This window comes from Nomascus leucogenys, chromosome 25, assembly GCF_006542625.1.
Source record: "Nomascus leucogenys isolate Asia chromosome 25, Asia_NLE_v1, whole genome shotgun sequence".
Lineage (NCBI taxonomy): Eukaryota > Metazoa > Chordata > Mammalia > Primates > Hylobatidae > Nomascus > Nomascus leucogenys.
The window spans coordinates 23,655,818-23,669,199 of record NC_044405.1 but is presented as its reverse complement, the minus strand read 5'-3'; the positions used below and the strand labels follow the sequence as shown (position 1 = coordinate 23,669,199).

The 13,382-nt window shown below is 43.7% G+C and overlaps 1 protein-coding gene across 7 annotated transcripts in view; it reads left to right on the top strand.

Moving 5' to 3' along the window:
* ERG (ETS transcription factor ERG) overlaps window positions 1–13,382 on the top strand; it is a 285,239-nt gene that overhangs the window by 240,604 nt on the left and 31,253 nt on the right. For all 7 annotated transcript variants that reach the window (XM_003263934.3, XM_003263932.3, XM_003263935.4 and 4 more), the window contains one exon: window positions 2,783–2,934. In XM_003263934.3, the coding sequence (XP_003263982.2) occupies window positions 2,783–2,934 (152 nt within the window). The remainder of the gene's footprint in view (window positions 1–2,782; window positions 2,935–13,382) is intronic.

Below are 13,382 nucleotides of genomic sequence, written 5' to 3'. Positions count from 1 at the left end.
GGATGGGTCTTTTAGAGATAAATGTGTGAAGCCAGGAAAAATAGCATCAAGAGGAAATAATGCATGTGTAGGCAGCGGTGGAAATATTCAGGATCTACTTCATGGGAACTCAGACCATTATTATTTTAAAATTTCCTTCATGTTAGCACAGCTGTGAGGATGCCATCAGGCAGGGCTGTGCATTCCAGGCCCGTGTTAGGGCCTGAGTCCTGCGTGACCCTGACTCTAACCTCCATCCGCAGATGGCAGTGTACCCTCTTCACTGCCAACACCTAAGATCCCTCCGTAGGCTTCAGACACCTTTGTAAGTGATGCTGAGAACAAACCTATGTTTTCAAGTTCCCACATGCTGAACAAACACTTCCCCTTCCTGTCCACATCCCAGCTATGGCTTTCAGGTGTGGAATGACCTTCTCCATCTCACCCCACTCAGAAAGTGCTCTCCTGCCTCAGATGGTTTTGACCTCCTTAGACTTGAAGTTCACATCCATGCCAAGCCCATAGTTTTTTGATTGTTCAAGTTCCCTGCAGAACTCCAACTAACCAGATGTGGAGGAGATACATGAGGGTTCATTGGAGTGGATCCCACACTGGGATAGAAATCTAAAATCTAGAGAAAGCGAAGGTTCCCAGATTCCAAGGAATATGAAAAAAATGTATGCATTGGATAGAGCCTGAGAGGCATTTCTGGAAATCCACCTTAGACAACAGACCGTAAATATTAATACTCCTCAGACGCAGTGACCCTGGGTTTACCATCTATGTGTTAACCATCTAAGAAGGCACTGACATGTATTTTCTGTTTTCTGCCTAAGCTGGATTTTCTCTCTCTTTTCTTTCTCTCTCTTTCTCTCTCTCTCTTTCTTTCTTTCTTTCTTCTTTCTTTCTTTCTTTCTTTCTTTCTTTCTTTCTTTCTTTCTTTCTTTCTTTCTTCTTTCTTTCCTTTCTTCTTTCTTCTTTTTTTGATGGAGTCTCGCTCGTGTTGCCCAGGCTAGAGTGCAGTGGCACAATCTCAGCTCACCACGACCTCGACCTCCCGGGTTCAAGGGATTCTCCTGCCTCAGCCTCCAGAGTAGCTGAGATTAAAGGCCTGCGCCACCACGCCCGGCTAATTTTGTATTTTTAGTAAAGATTGGGTTTCTCCACGTTGATCAGGCTGGTCTTGAACTCCTGACCTCAGGTGATCTGCCCACCTCGGCCTCCTAAAATGCTGGGATTACAGGTGTGAGCCACCGCTCCTGGCCCTAAGCTGGATTTTCTTTTTGGCATTTCCCTATCAGATGCGATTTCACCAATGTCCTGTAGCTTTCACATCTCACTGTTTAAAATGTTTTCCTTTTCCTTTTCCAGAAAGGTAGGTTTGACTTTATCCAAATGACAGTGACTGCCTTACTAACAGCAGCCCTGTGACCTGTTGCCCAAGGTCAGTAGTCAGTAGCTGACCCCTCTCTGCATCCACACTGTTCCTTCCATATCCCTTTCCCAAGGGTCCTCTAGGACTGCTGGAGTCCACTCCCCATGAGGCCTCCCCTAGCGTCAGTCCCCACCCTTCCCTGCCCTTCCTGTCTGCACCTAAGCCTGGAACACTGTGAGTCTTCAAAGCTCCGTATGTAAAGATTGGCTGCAGGGATTTGAAATTCAGCAGGAGGATTTCATTCTGAGGTTTTGAAAAGGAACATCGTTCCAGGATAAACCTCTCTGAGCAGCGAGTGTCCCTGGTGCCGCCCCTCAGCATCTGTCTACTCTGCCTGTTTGCTGTCACACTGAGAGAACAAAGAGCAGTTCACTGTTCCCTGCAAGTGTTCCCAATCAGTTGTCACAGATGGAGTTTTGACATGACAGTTTCAGGAGTAGCTGCTTAAGAAACAGAAGCCAGGTGGTAGTTCTGCCTCCCTTGTGCATGTTCTATGCATCTAGCCAGTGTGGGCACTGTCCTAGCCTGTGCAGGCTGCCTTCACGGAGCCCCACAGACTGGCTGGCTGAAACAACGGGACTCGAGCTTGCATACTTCTGGAGGTTGCAAGTCTAAAATCAGACACCAGCAGGGCTAGTCTCTGGTGAGGTCTCTGTCCTTGGGTCACAGATGGCCTGGCCACCTTCTTGCTCTGCCCTCACATGGCAGAGAGAGAGAGAGAGAGCGTGCGCTCTGGTTTCTTTCTCTTCTAATAAGGGCACTAATCCCATCATGGGACTCTACCTTCATGACCTCATCAAACTGAAATTACCTCCCATCAAACTGAAATTACCTCCCAAAGCCTCTCTCTCCTAATACCTCACATTGGGAGCTAGGGATTCAAAATATGCATTTTGGGAGGACAGAAGGGAAGGCACTGTATTTGGCTTTCCTTTTTTTTTTTTTTGAGATGGAATCTTGCTCTGTCGCCAGTCTGGAATGCAGTGGTACAATCTCAGCTCACTGCAACCTCCACCTCCCAGGTTAAGCAATTCTCCTGCCTCAGCCTCCCGAGTAGCTGGGACTACAGGCATGTGCCACCACGCCCAGATTTTTGTATTTTTAGTAAAGACGGGGTCTCACCATGTTGGCCAGGATGGTCTCGATCTCTTGACCTCATGATCCGCCCGCCTCGGCATCCCAAAGTGTTGGGATTACAGGCGTGAGCCATGGCACCCCGCCTGTATTTGGCTTTTCACACTTGTCCCTTCTCCCCCAGTCTCTTCCGCCTTGCCCTTCTTTGGTTCTCTCTGTGTACTGGGAGAAGTCGATGGAGACAAGCTCTTTGGTTGCCGTTGTAATGGAAGAACATTTCTTCTTCTCCTCCAGGAACTCTCCTGATGAATGCAGTGTGGCCAAAGGCGGGAAGATGGTGGGCAGCCCAGACACCGTCGGGATGAACTACGGCAGCTACATGGAGGAGAAGCACATGCCACCCCCAAACATGACCACGAACGAGCGCAGAGTTATCGTGCCAGCAGGTCAGGTGCCCACAGCTTCACTGCCCTCAGCAGGTCTCAACTTCCCCAAGGCTAGGCTGAGCCTCAGGGAGCTCTTCTCCCCGACCTGTGGCGTTGATCACATCTCCTTTGTCCAGAGCATGGCTTGGAAATGGGAGCTGGCAGAGGTCTATGTATGGGGACATGCTCATGGATCAACAGCAAAGCGAGAAAAATATACTTGGATTTAAAAATACAAGTATTTAAAAAATATGTGAGACAGCAATATGTAGCCCCAGCTCTTTATTTTGCCACGTGGAGAAAAAGACACACACACACTACATATGGAGAAAGAGAGAGAAAGAGGATGTCCAGGCAAACACACAGTCTTGCTTATGCACGCACACATATGCACATGTGTGTATATGTCTATAAAAGGTGACCTTTCTAGGGAGGAATTGCCCCTTCTTGGAGATTATTGTGCCAAATATCTTGTCCTTCATGAGGTGCTATTTATGATAGATGATAGGCTTGTTTGTTTTTAAAATTCTCTTATCTGGCAAAATAAACATTTGGGAGCCATGTATTATATTGCTGTCTTACGTGTTCTTAAACATCTAAAATTCCAGCTATCACTGGCCTGTAATACAGATTCTAATAACCAGAGTAACTCTTTGCCACAAACATAATTCAAAACCAACCCAAAGGAATAGTTCTTGAACTTGAAAGACATGCCAAGAACTTATTTATTTAGCCAAACTAAAGGTAATAGAAAAAATGACTTAAAGCTCCTCAGAGGATACATGCTACATAAAACCAGAAATATAAGAACAACAGCAACAGTCACCAGTCAGTGAACCCTTACCCTACAGGAGGCATTTGGATAAATGCTTTAGAAACATGATCTCAAGCAATCTTTGCAACTGGGCATCTTTCTTATGATTTCCCTGATGAGGAAGATGAAGTTCAGAGAGGTCCACCAACTTTTCCAAGGGCATTTGGCTAATAAGAGGCCAAGTTAGGACTCAGGCAGGTCTGCCTTACTCCTTTAGTCTCTGCCTGTTGGCATTGGATTAAATCTCAGCTGCTTACAGCAATTTCTTTTTCTTTTTTTTTTTTTTTTTTTTTTGCTATTAATCCTGCCACAGTATTTTTAATTACGTACAAAGATCTGACATGTCACCCAGGGACCCATTTCACCCACTGCTCTGTTTGGCCACCAGTCTTTTGTCACTCTCTTCAGCAATGGTGAGGCGGATACCCTTTCCTCGGGGAAGAGAAATCCATGGTTTGTTGCCCTTGCCAATAATAAAAATGTTGGAAAGTCGAGTGGCAAAGCTGTTGCCATTGGCATCTTTCACGTGAACCACGTCAAAAGATCCAGGGTGCCTCTCTTTGTTGGTGATCACACCAATTCTTCCCAGGTTAGCACCTCCAGTCACCATACACAGGTTACCAGTGTCGAACTTGATGAAATTTCTGTGGGTTCCCTCCTGTTACTCGTTTAAGCCATCTGGTCACCCTGCGGTCCCGCCTCAGGGATTTGAATTTGGCATCAGCTCAGCCTGAAACCCTTGATTCCAGGTAGTTCCATATCATTTTCCTTCACCAAGTATCCATGCCAGTGTCATGGCCTCAGGGAGGCCGATCCTGAGCACTTCCGTCTAGAATTGCTCTCGTCTCCACCTGTGGCTGCCAGTCTCCTGTTGGCCTGATTTTTCTTGATTTCATTCATTCCCATCTGCCATTATATTGCATGTTTATGTAAAAGTTTTCTTATTGGCCAGCCATGGTGGCTTACACCTGTAATCCCAGCACTTTGGGAGCCTGAGGCAGGAGAATTGCTTGAACCAGGGAGGCAGAGGTTGCAGTCAGCCAAGATTGTGCCATTGCACTCCAGCCTGGGCGACAAGAGCAAGACTCCGTCTCAAAAAAATAAAAATAAAAAAATAAAAAGTTTTCTTATTATCCTCTTCCCTGAGTAGAACGTAAGCCCCACAAAGGCCCTATCTCCAGGGCCAGTTGCAGTGCCTGGTAAGTGGGAGGTGCTCAGTGACTATTAAGGGAGGTGGAGAATGGATGAACGGACACCTCACCACTGAGCTGCACTGTACAAGTTACTTCTTGTTGGCAAAGTAGCCAAGGGTATGCATGGGTGAAATCTGCACAAACTCAATTCTCCCTTGCTCCTGGGGTCACCTAAATTAATGTCTGCGAAGTGTGATGGCAAACAGGTTAGATCCCCTCCATGGTGTGATTTTCCCTTTACCTGAGTTGGATCACGCCCAGTGAGCTTCTGTCACCTTCTAGACAGAAGAGTTCAGGAGTGCAGAGTACTTTGCAAAACATCTGGCCTGGATTTGTATCCTGGGTTTCAGCTTAGATTTGTCACCGTGTGACTTTCAGCAAACACGTGAAGCTGGACTGATGCAGTGGGGTGTGAAAGCGACCATCCTTTGGGGTTGTGCCTGATTTCAAAGCATTTTTTAAGACTTATAGGAGACACTGATGGTAGATTATGAAAGGAAGAAAACTGTCCTTAGTATTTACTGAAAGGCAGTTGACAGGTACAGAGGCCATGCATTTGGTTTGATCTTGACAATGCACCTGAATGCCTGAGACGCCTCACTTGCTGCTGTGCCTCGGAACAGGGAGCTGTTCCTGTTGGATGGGAAAAATAGAAACACAAATGCCCCAGGTGCCCATTCCAGATGTGTGGCACGCAAGAAAAACTTGAGGGCTGGGATGTGCCTGGAGGAGAGGCAGGAGGGCAGGGGTGTGTTGCCCAGACACTGGCTGGGCATGAACAAAGTGAGGTAGACACCCAAAGGAAGCCCCCTAACCCATCTCACCCTTTGCCCTCCTCCTTAAGAATATAATTTCTTCAAAGGAGACAAAACAAAGTGTTTAGATCTCAAAGATGAGAGAATCCATCTGAGGGGGCCTGCACTGAAGATTCCTTGCTTGATTCCTCATTGAATCACAGACGTAAGAGGTAATGCCTGGTACCATCTTCTAACTGGTGAGGCTGTATTTCCATGAGGCCATCAATATGCTTTGATGTCATAAATATCCTTTTCAGTAGGGCCAGACTTGAGTCTTTCTACACTAAGGAAAGTGTTTAGAAAATAAGAGAGATATTTGTGTGGGGAAGAGAACAGAGAAGCAACCGAAGTCAGAGCACCCAGGATTTTTTATACATAGTAGGTGCTCATCAAATATTAGCTGTATGGATGCAAGGATAGCTCTGCAAATTGGCTTATAGTAAGCTTTGATGTAAAGGCTGTTTCCTTTCTTTGGAGCAAAGTACTCTTCTCTTCAGCTCTTCCCTCCTTCAGTTGCTTCACGCCAGCGTAGGCAGTTATTCAGTTAATAGTGTTTGTAAGAGACATAGTTGTGGCTGATTTTGCAAGTTGTGAGTCTTTCAGTTATTGGTCAAGCTTCATGTATGTGTGCTCATACACACACAGAGATGAACACACACACACACACACACATAACACAGCTTCATTGCACAATCTGGACAATTTTCCAATGTGGCCATGAGGTTGCAGGACCTCAGGCAGCTGTACCAGCTGCTGTATCCATCCCCATGGTATTCAGGCACCTCACTAAGGCAGATTTGGGGCATGGAGTACCCCATGTATGCAAAAAGAATTCTCCAGACCTGGTCCTGAGTGGTTCACATAGACCTTACTACTTAGAGACGTTGCTTGGCACTAATGCAAATCATACGGATAGCTGAATGGAAAAAAAACATCAGTAATTCCCAAACACTTGTGCCATCAATACATGCCGATGTTTACACACTAGAGGTAACAGTGGTCCTAATAAACACTGATGAGAACATTTGTACTGTATGGAGACTGAGAGAGAAAACCACAGAGGACCTGGGGGGCTTTGTCCGTGTTCAGATTGGGTTCTGGTACGTGGAACCCAGTTTTGAGAAGTGATTCCCTCAACCCTGGTTTTGAGACTCATGATCTTGAGTTAATAAAGAAGCCCATAAAAAAAGCGTCAAAAAAAAAAGCCCATAAGAAAGTGTCAACTAGAAAATGTCCCTAATGAATGAATGTAGACTGCCACTTGATATATTTACACTGCCTCCTATTTCAGAACAGATTTAAGCAAGCTCACATAGATACATATGAAAGAGCACAGTAGAATCCACTTTTTAAAAATAGAGGAATGTGGAGTATGGACTAAAGTAAGAATTGAACAGACAGAGTAAAACCAGGAGTGAGGTTTACACACACCTGTGTGTGTGTGTGTGTGTATGTATGTATTTTTAATTGCAACTTTTAAATATTGCAGAATTGCAAAAGGTAGGTGTTACTTGGCTTCAAGGTATCATCAGGCAGTGTGAAAGGGATAACTCAGTGTCCACAGTAAAAAAAGAAAGCAAATGTGAAAAGACAGTCCAGCTATTAATTCTGAGTCTGGAGGAAGATGCGTTCCTCTGTTTGTCCTAAGGAAGACTGGGGGAGTCATGAGCAAAGCGTTCAACCAGTAGCGCCACCAGGCATTCTGGGCAGCCCTGGTTTGTGCCCGTTGTTCTGGCAAGACTGTTGATTGTGCCTTCCCAAAGGGTACTGGTTAGGCCATAATTCACATCTCTGGTTTTATCTATGTATTTGGTGCACGTATCTATAAATCTAGGTGGATCTCTCATAGGGCCGGGCAGTTTCTTACATTGTTGTAGACCCAAGTGTTGTTCAGTGAAACCAGTTGTAATAAGAGGGCCTGACAAGTGTGACATCCCCCATCCTGGTTACATGGCTCTTTTTTGGCCGAGCTTAATTTGGAGGTTGACTAGGAAGTGTTTTTCTTTTCCTTTTTTTTTTTTTTTTTTTTGAGACAAAGTCTCGCTCTTGTTCCCCAGACTGAATTGCAGTGGCACGATCTCAGCTCACTGCAACCTTTGCCTCCCAGGTTCAAGTGATTCTCCTGCCTCAGCCTCCTGAATAGCTGGGATTACAGGCGCCCGCCACCACGCCAGGCTAATTTTTGTATTTTTAGTAGAGATGGGGTTTCGCCATGTTTTCCAGGCTGGTCTCAAACTCCTGACCTCAGGTGATCCGCCCACCTCGGCCTCCCAAAGTGCTGGGATTATAGGCATGAGCCACCACGCCTGGCCTAGAAAGTGTTTTTCAAAGTATGGTCAGAACCACTTGCATCAAGATTGCCTGGAAAATTTGTGATTAAAAATACACATTTCCTGCCAGTCACAGTGGCTTACACCTGTAATCCCAGCACTTTGGGAGGCCAAGGAGTTCAAGACCAGCCTGGACAACATAGTGGAACCCCATCTCTACAAAAAATTTTAACATTAGCCAGGTGTAGTGGTGGTTCCTGTAGTCCCAGCTATTTGGGAGGCTGAGGCAGGAGGATTCTTTGAGCCCAGAAGTTTGAGGCTGCAGTGAACCATGATTGCACCACTTCACTCTCACCAGGAAGCCAGAGTGAGACCCTTTCCCAGACACACACACACACACGCACCTCCAAATGTTCCAAACCTGGATGTGGGGTTGGAGATTTTATATTATTAACATGCTTATTGTATATGTAATTTTCGTGTATAATAAGGTTTAAAAGTTCCAATCTAGATAGAAGATATGAATTTTACTTTAATAGACTTGAATTATTTTTAACAAAGATATGGTTTATCACTTTTAGAAAAGGCAAGTAGACAAAAAGGAAGGGTAGAAATAACTAACAGTATCACATTAACATTCCAAAAAAAATTAAATGAAGAATCACTCGTTGTGCTAGTTACTGTTACTCTTTAGGTGTTGGCTGTGAACATGGAGATGTGCTAACCAAGTGGCTGACAAAGAGGAAGGCACAGGCTCCGTTCACTTCTTAAAAGTTGCAAAATGCTGACCAAAATGCAATAGGACCTCTGGCTTTAGCAGCTTATAGCATTTTGAAAGGTTTCTCTTTTTCTGTTTTTATTATTATTATTATTTATTTATTTTGAGATGGAGTCTCACTCTGTTGCCCAGGCTGGAGTGCAATGGCGCGGTCATGGCTCACTGCAACCTCTGTCTCCTGGGTTCAAGCAATTCTCCTGCCTCAGCCTCCTGAGTAGCTGGGATCTCAGGCGCCTGCCACCACAGCCAGCTAATTTTTGTATTTGTAGTAGAGACGGGGTTTTACCATTTTGGCAAGGCTGGTCTCAAACCCCTGACCTCAGGTGGTCCACCCACCTCGGCCTCCCAAAGTGCTGGGATTACAGGCGTGAGCCACCGCACCCGGCCCTTTTTCTGTTTTAATTCCCTAAAATAGGTGCTAAAGTGTTGAGCTTTTCAAACGCCTCTGCTTCTATTTTTAAAATAACTCACTTTCAGCATAGACCCTTGCGATAATCAGTAATCTCAGAGATAAAAGAGTAGCCACATTCTTCTCTTCACTGTATCTCTTCACGTTCTTCATTATTAATTCGTTCATTAAACTCACTGTGTTCCATTCACCGTGAATAAAAGCTCTAATGAGATTTAAAATCACCTTTTCTTGCCCACCAAACACGTGTGGCTGAAGCTACATGATTTGTGTCTTACTCAGACCCCTGTGCTAGGACCTTTCGATTCCATTAGAAATTGTTCATTGAGTTCCCATTACTCTTACTCACTGAGGAGATGACCGAAGGCTGTCAGAAGTAGCTAAGACCCACCCACGTGGGGTAAGTAGTTTTTGACAGACAGAAGAATGTGTGATTGAGAGCTCAAGTGAGTGATTCAGACCCGTGTTTCAGAACAGTTGAGGAATGGAGGTTTGTATGACAGGACAAATCAAGAAAAGCTTTGCTTATACCCATGATGATGTGATTTCGAAAGCCCTTTGCAGCCTCTGCCATTTTCCTCTGCCACATCCCCAACTCACATGCTGTATTTTCACCACCTGGTGTCCTTGTCCCTGCGTTTCCCTCTCTGGAATGTTCTTCCTCATTCTTCCAGACATCTTCAAAATCCACCCTGTCAAGGGAGCCATGCTTGATTCTCTGTCAGATTAATCACTCCTCTTACGACATCTTACCAATTCTTTTGTTATCACACTTTATTTTGTTTCATATTGTATTCTCAAATGCACGTATATACTTACTTAAATATGGATATTCTGCAAAGGATTTGAGATGTCTTGTGAACTAAACTACTGATGGGCATGTGCCCAAACGACTTATCAAATAGAAATTAGGGATCAGTGCTAAGGCAGTTAAAAATACAAATGAGAAACCAAGAGCATGTGAGGGAAGAATGCAGCCATTTTGACCACAAGCTTGCCCAAGATGCTATACTTAAGTTTCCAGTGTGGCTTTGAGCTTCCTGGCAGCCAAAATGAAAAGAGTTATTTGGGAAAATAATTTTTCCTTTCAAAAAAGAAGTTTCACAGGGAAGGCAATGTTTATCTCAGTGTAGAATCCTGAAACAAGGATCCCTTGGGGCCACTGGGGCCATAGACCCGACCATCGACCATCTTCCTGCCACAGTTGCAGCACTGCATTTCAACAGCCTATTTCTTGTGACATCTTCTATGAGCACTGAGTTACGTTAGAGAATAGCTCAGCACAGGTAGAGGACAGACACTCAGCATGAGTCTTTGGCAGTCTGCTTTCATGTAAAGAAGGGATCTTGAGTTCTCAGAGTAGTAGAGGACTGTGTAGTTTTCACATGATCCTCCCTAAATATTGGCATGCCCCCTCTGGGCTTTGAAAGCCAGTGAATAACAAGTAATAGAACATACCCTCCGACCAAGCCCTGATGGCTGATATATTATGTTTCCAATCCTCTTAGCATGAGTTATTTATAAGCCTGTCTGTTTTATTAGATGGTAAGTTTAGTGAGGTGGTGATCATGTCTTTTTTGTTCTCAATCACCAGACAACACAGCCAGCACTTGGATTCTGTGTGGAGGAGAGTAAATGTGATTTATCAAGTTAACGGTAATCTAGATCTAACTAGCGGGAATCGCAGACTCGCAGGGGTTGCAGGATTCTTGGTGGTCTAAGTTCAGTCTTCCTTTAAACATGAGAAAACCAAGACTGAGAGAGGTCAAATGACTTTCCCAGGGACACTTGCACAACTGGGTGAGACCAGAGCCTATTCTCAGGCCTAGAACCTGTTGGTGAAATGACTTGTGTCTTCATCTTTCTTTGTCACATCCCTGAACACACCCGAGGATCTCTTCCACTCTGTCGATATGATGGGACATGCTTCTTTAATCTTCTGTTTAAATTCCTGCTATGCTCAAACAACTAAATAACAAAACCCACTAAAATAGAAATGCTAACATCAAAGTTTATGATATGTATTTTAAAGTTATCAGCTGAATAGTGGTTGAGGAAACCTCCACTGGGTTACATGTGAGGCTGAAATTGAATCATTTTTTTAAAAAGCAATGACAGCTACTATCTATTGATATGCACTGTTGTCAGGCACTTGGACATGAACTTTGTAGAAGAGGTATCATCTCATTTAAATCATGCGACCACCCTATCATGTAGGTACTCATTATCATTCTCACTTGACAGTAAAGAAACTAAAACTAGGAACGCTAAGAGAGTTGCCAAAGATGTCACAGCCAATCATTTGAAGAGCCAGGATTTGAACCCAGTTCTTTCTGACTCCAGAGTCTGGGTTCTTCTTCCTAAGCTGCACTGACAAAAATACCCAGGGGAGAACACAGGAATGGGATGAGAGAATATGTTTGTTAAATTGTTTGTAGACATTCTGCAACAGCCTTTTCAAATAAGACTTAAGTAAATAAAGGAGGTGGAGAGGGAATTTTGCAAAATAATCTACTGTGTTGCCCAGGGCTAATTTTTACATTTCTACAGTGCTAATGATGTTATCTGTTTTTCTTCAAAGTCAAAGAGAAGAATGGAATTGAAGACAGCTTAGATTTAGCATGAGCAGCTGGGTAGGTGTTAATGAATATACAAAAAAAAAGTGTTTAAAATAGGTGATTTCAGTTTGGTTCATCCTGTGTTTAAGATGCTTCTGGGACACCTGCCAGGCAGTGTGGTGGGCCTAGAGTTCCGGATGGAAAGTCCTTTATCGGGAGTCACAGCACTTGAGTTCTAAACTCTGCCATGTACTAACTGTGGGATCTGGGAAGCTACTTAATCTTGCTGTTTCTCAGGTTTTTCATCACCAAAATATGGATGATAATAATTCCTACTTCATGTGGTGTTATATGGATTAAATACAGCAATATGTGTGACATGCTTAAACAGTACCTGGGATAAAAAGTGCAGCTCTTCAGTTTATATTTGGGTCTGGAAACTGCGAGAGCGCCCTGGGGACTCAAGATATAGAATGGCAGACACAGCTGCCTGTTACAGGTTAAATTGTGCCTCTCTCACAAGATATGCTGAAGTCCCAACCCTCAGTTCCTTAGAATGTGACCTTATTTGGAAATACAGGTTTTGCAGATTTAATCAAGTTAAGATGAGGTCATTAGGGTGGGCCTAATAAAATGACTGATGTCCTTACACAAAGGAGAAATTTGGACATAGACACACACAGAGGGAGATGATATGGAAACACAGAGGGAGAACTCCATGTGAAGACAGGCAGAGGTTGGATTGATGGAACTGCGAGCAATGGAACATTCAATTGCTGGACAGCACCAGAAGCTAGAAGAGCCAAGGACAGATTTTATCCACAGTCTCGGATGGAGCAAGGCCTTGCTGATACCTTGATTTCAGATTTTGATCCTCCAGAGCTACGAGACGATGAATTTCCGTTGTTTCTAAACCACACATTTCACATTTTGTGGTACTTGGTTACGGCAGCCCTAGGAAAATAATATAGCATGCATGTTGTAGTTCAAACACGAGAGCAAATAAGAATGCCCAAAGATATCTATGGAAAGAGGAGGGGGTAGACCAAGGATGAAACTCTGGGGATAGCAACATTTAAAGAGAAGACAAAGAAAGAAAACCCAGGCAGGGAGAAACCTTTACGTGGAACAAGCCCTTGCATTTCTAAAACATGATGAGCACACACAATGTTGTCATGGAATAACTAATGGGAGGCAACAACAACAAAAGAAAGAACAATAACGATCATTATCCAAAAACAAGATGATTAGTTGAGAATGGTTTCATCCAGAGAAATAAATCAGTGTGTCAGAATGACAAAGCTATGTTTAGAGCCTAACAAAAATAATTTAGTCATGTATTTTTAAATAAAATACACAGAATTGTAGATTCTCAAACAAGTAGAGGACAGGCACTCTTTCTTGCCATTTTTGAATCTTTCATAGAGGATTATACAATTCATGTAAGTAATTTTTGATGATTAATTAATAAATGAATGAAGTAAAGCATAACATGAGTTAGGATGATCGCTGCATTAAAAATGAAAACTATGCAAAGTAAATAGGTAAAAAGTATGCAGAGAGGGCTCTTGGTTCTAGTAAAATAGAGAGGTTACTATAAAAGGACCTGAAAAACATTCCTTTTGCAAAACACCTGGAATTGCTGCATAG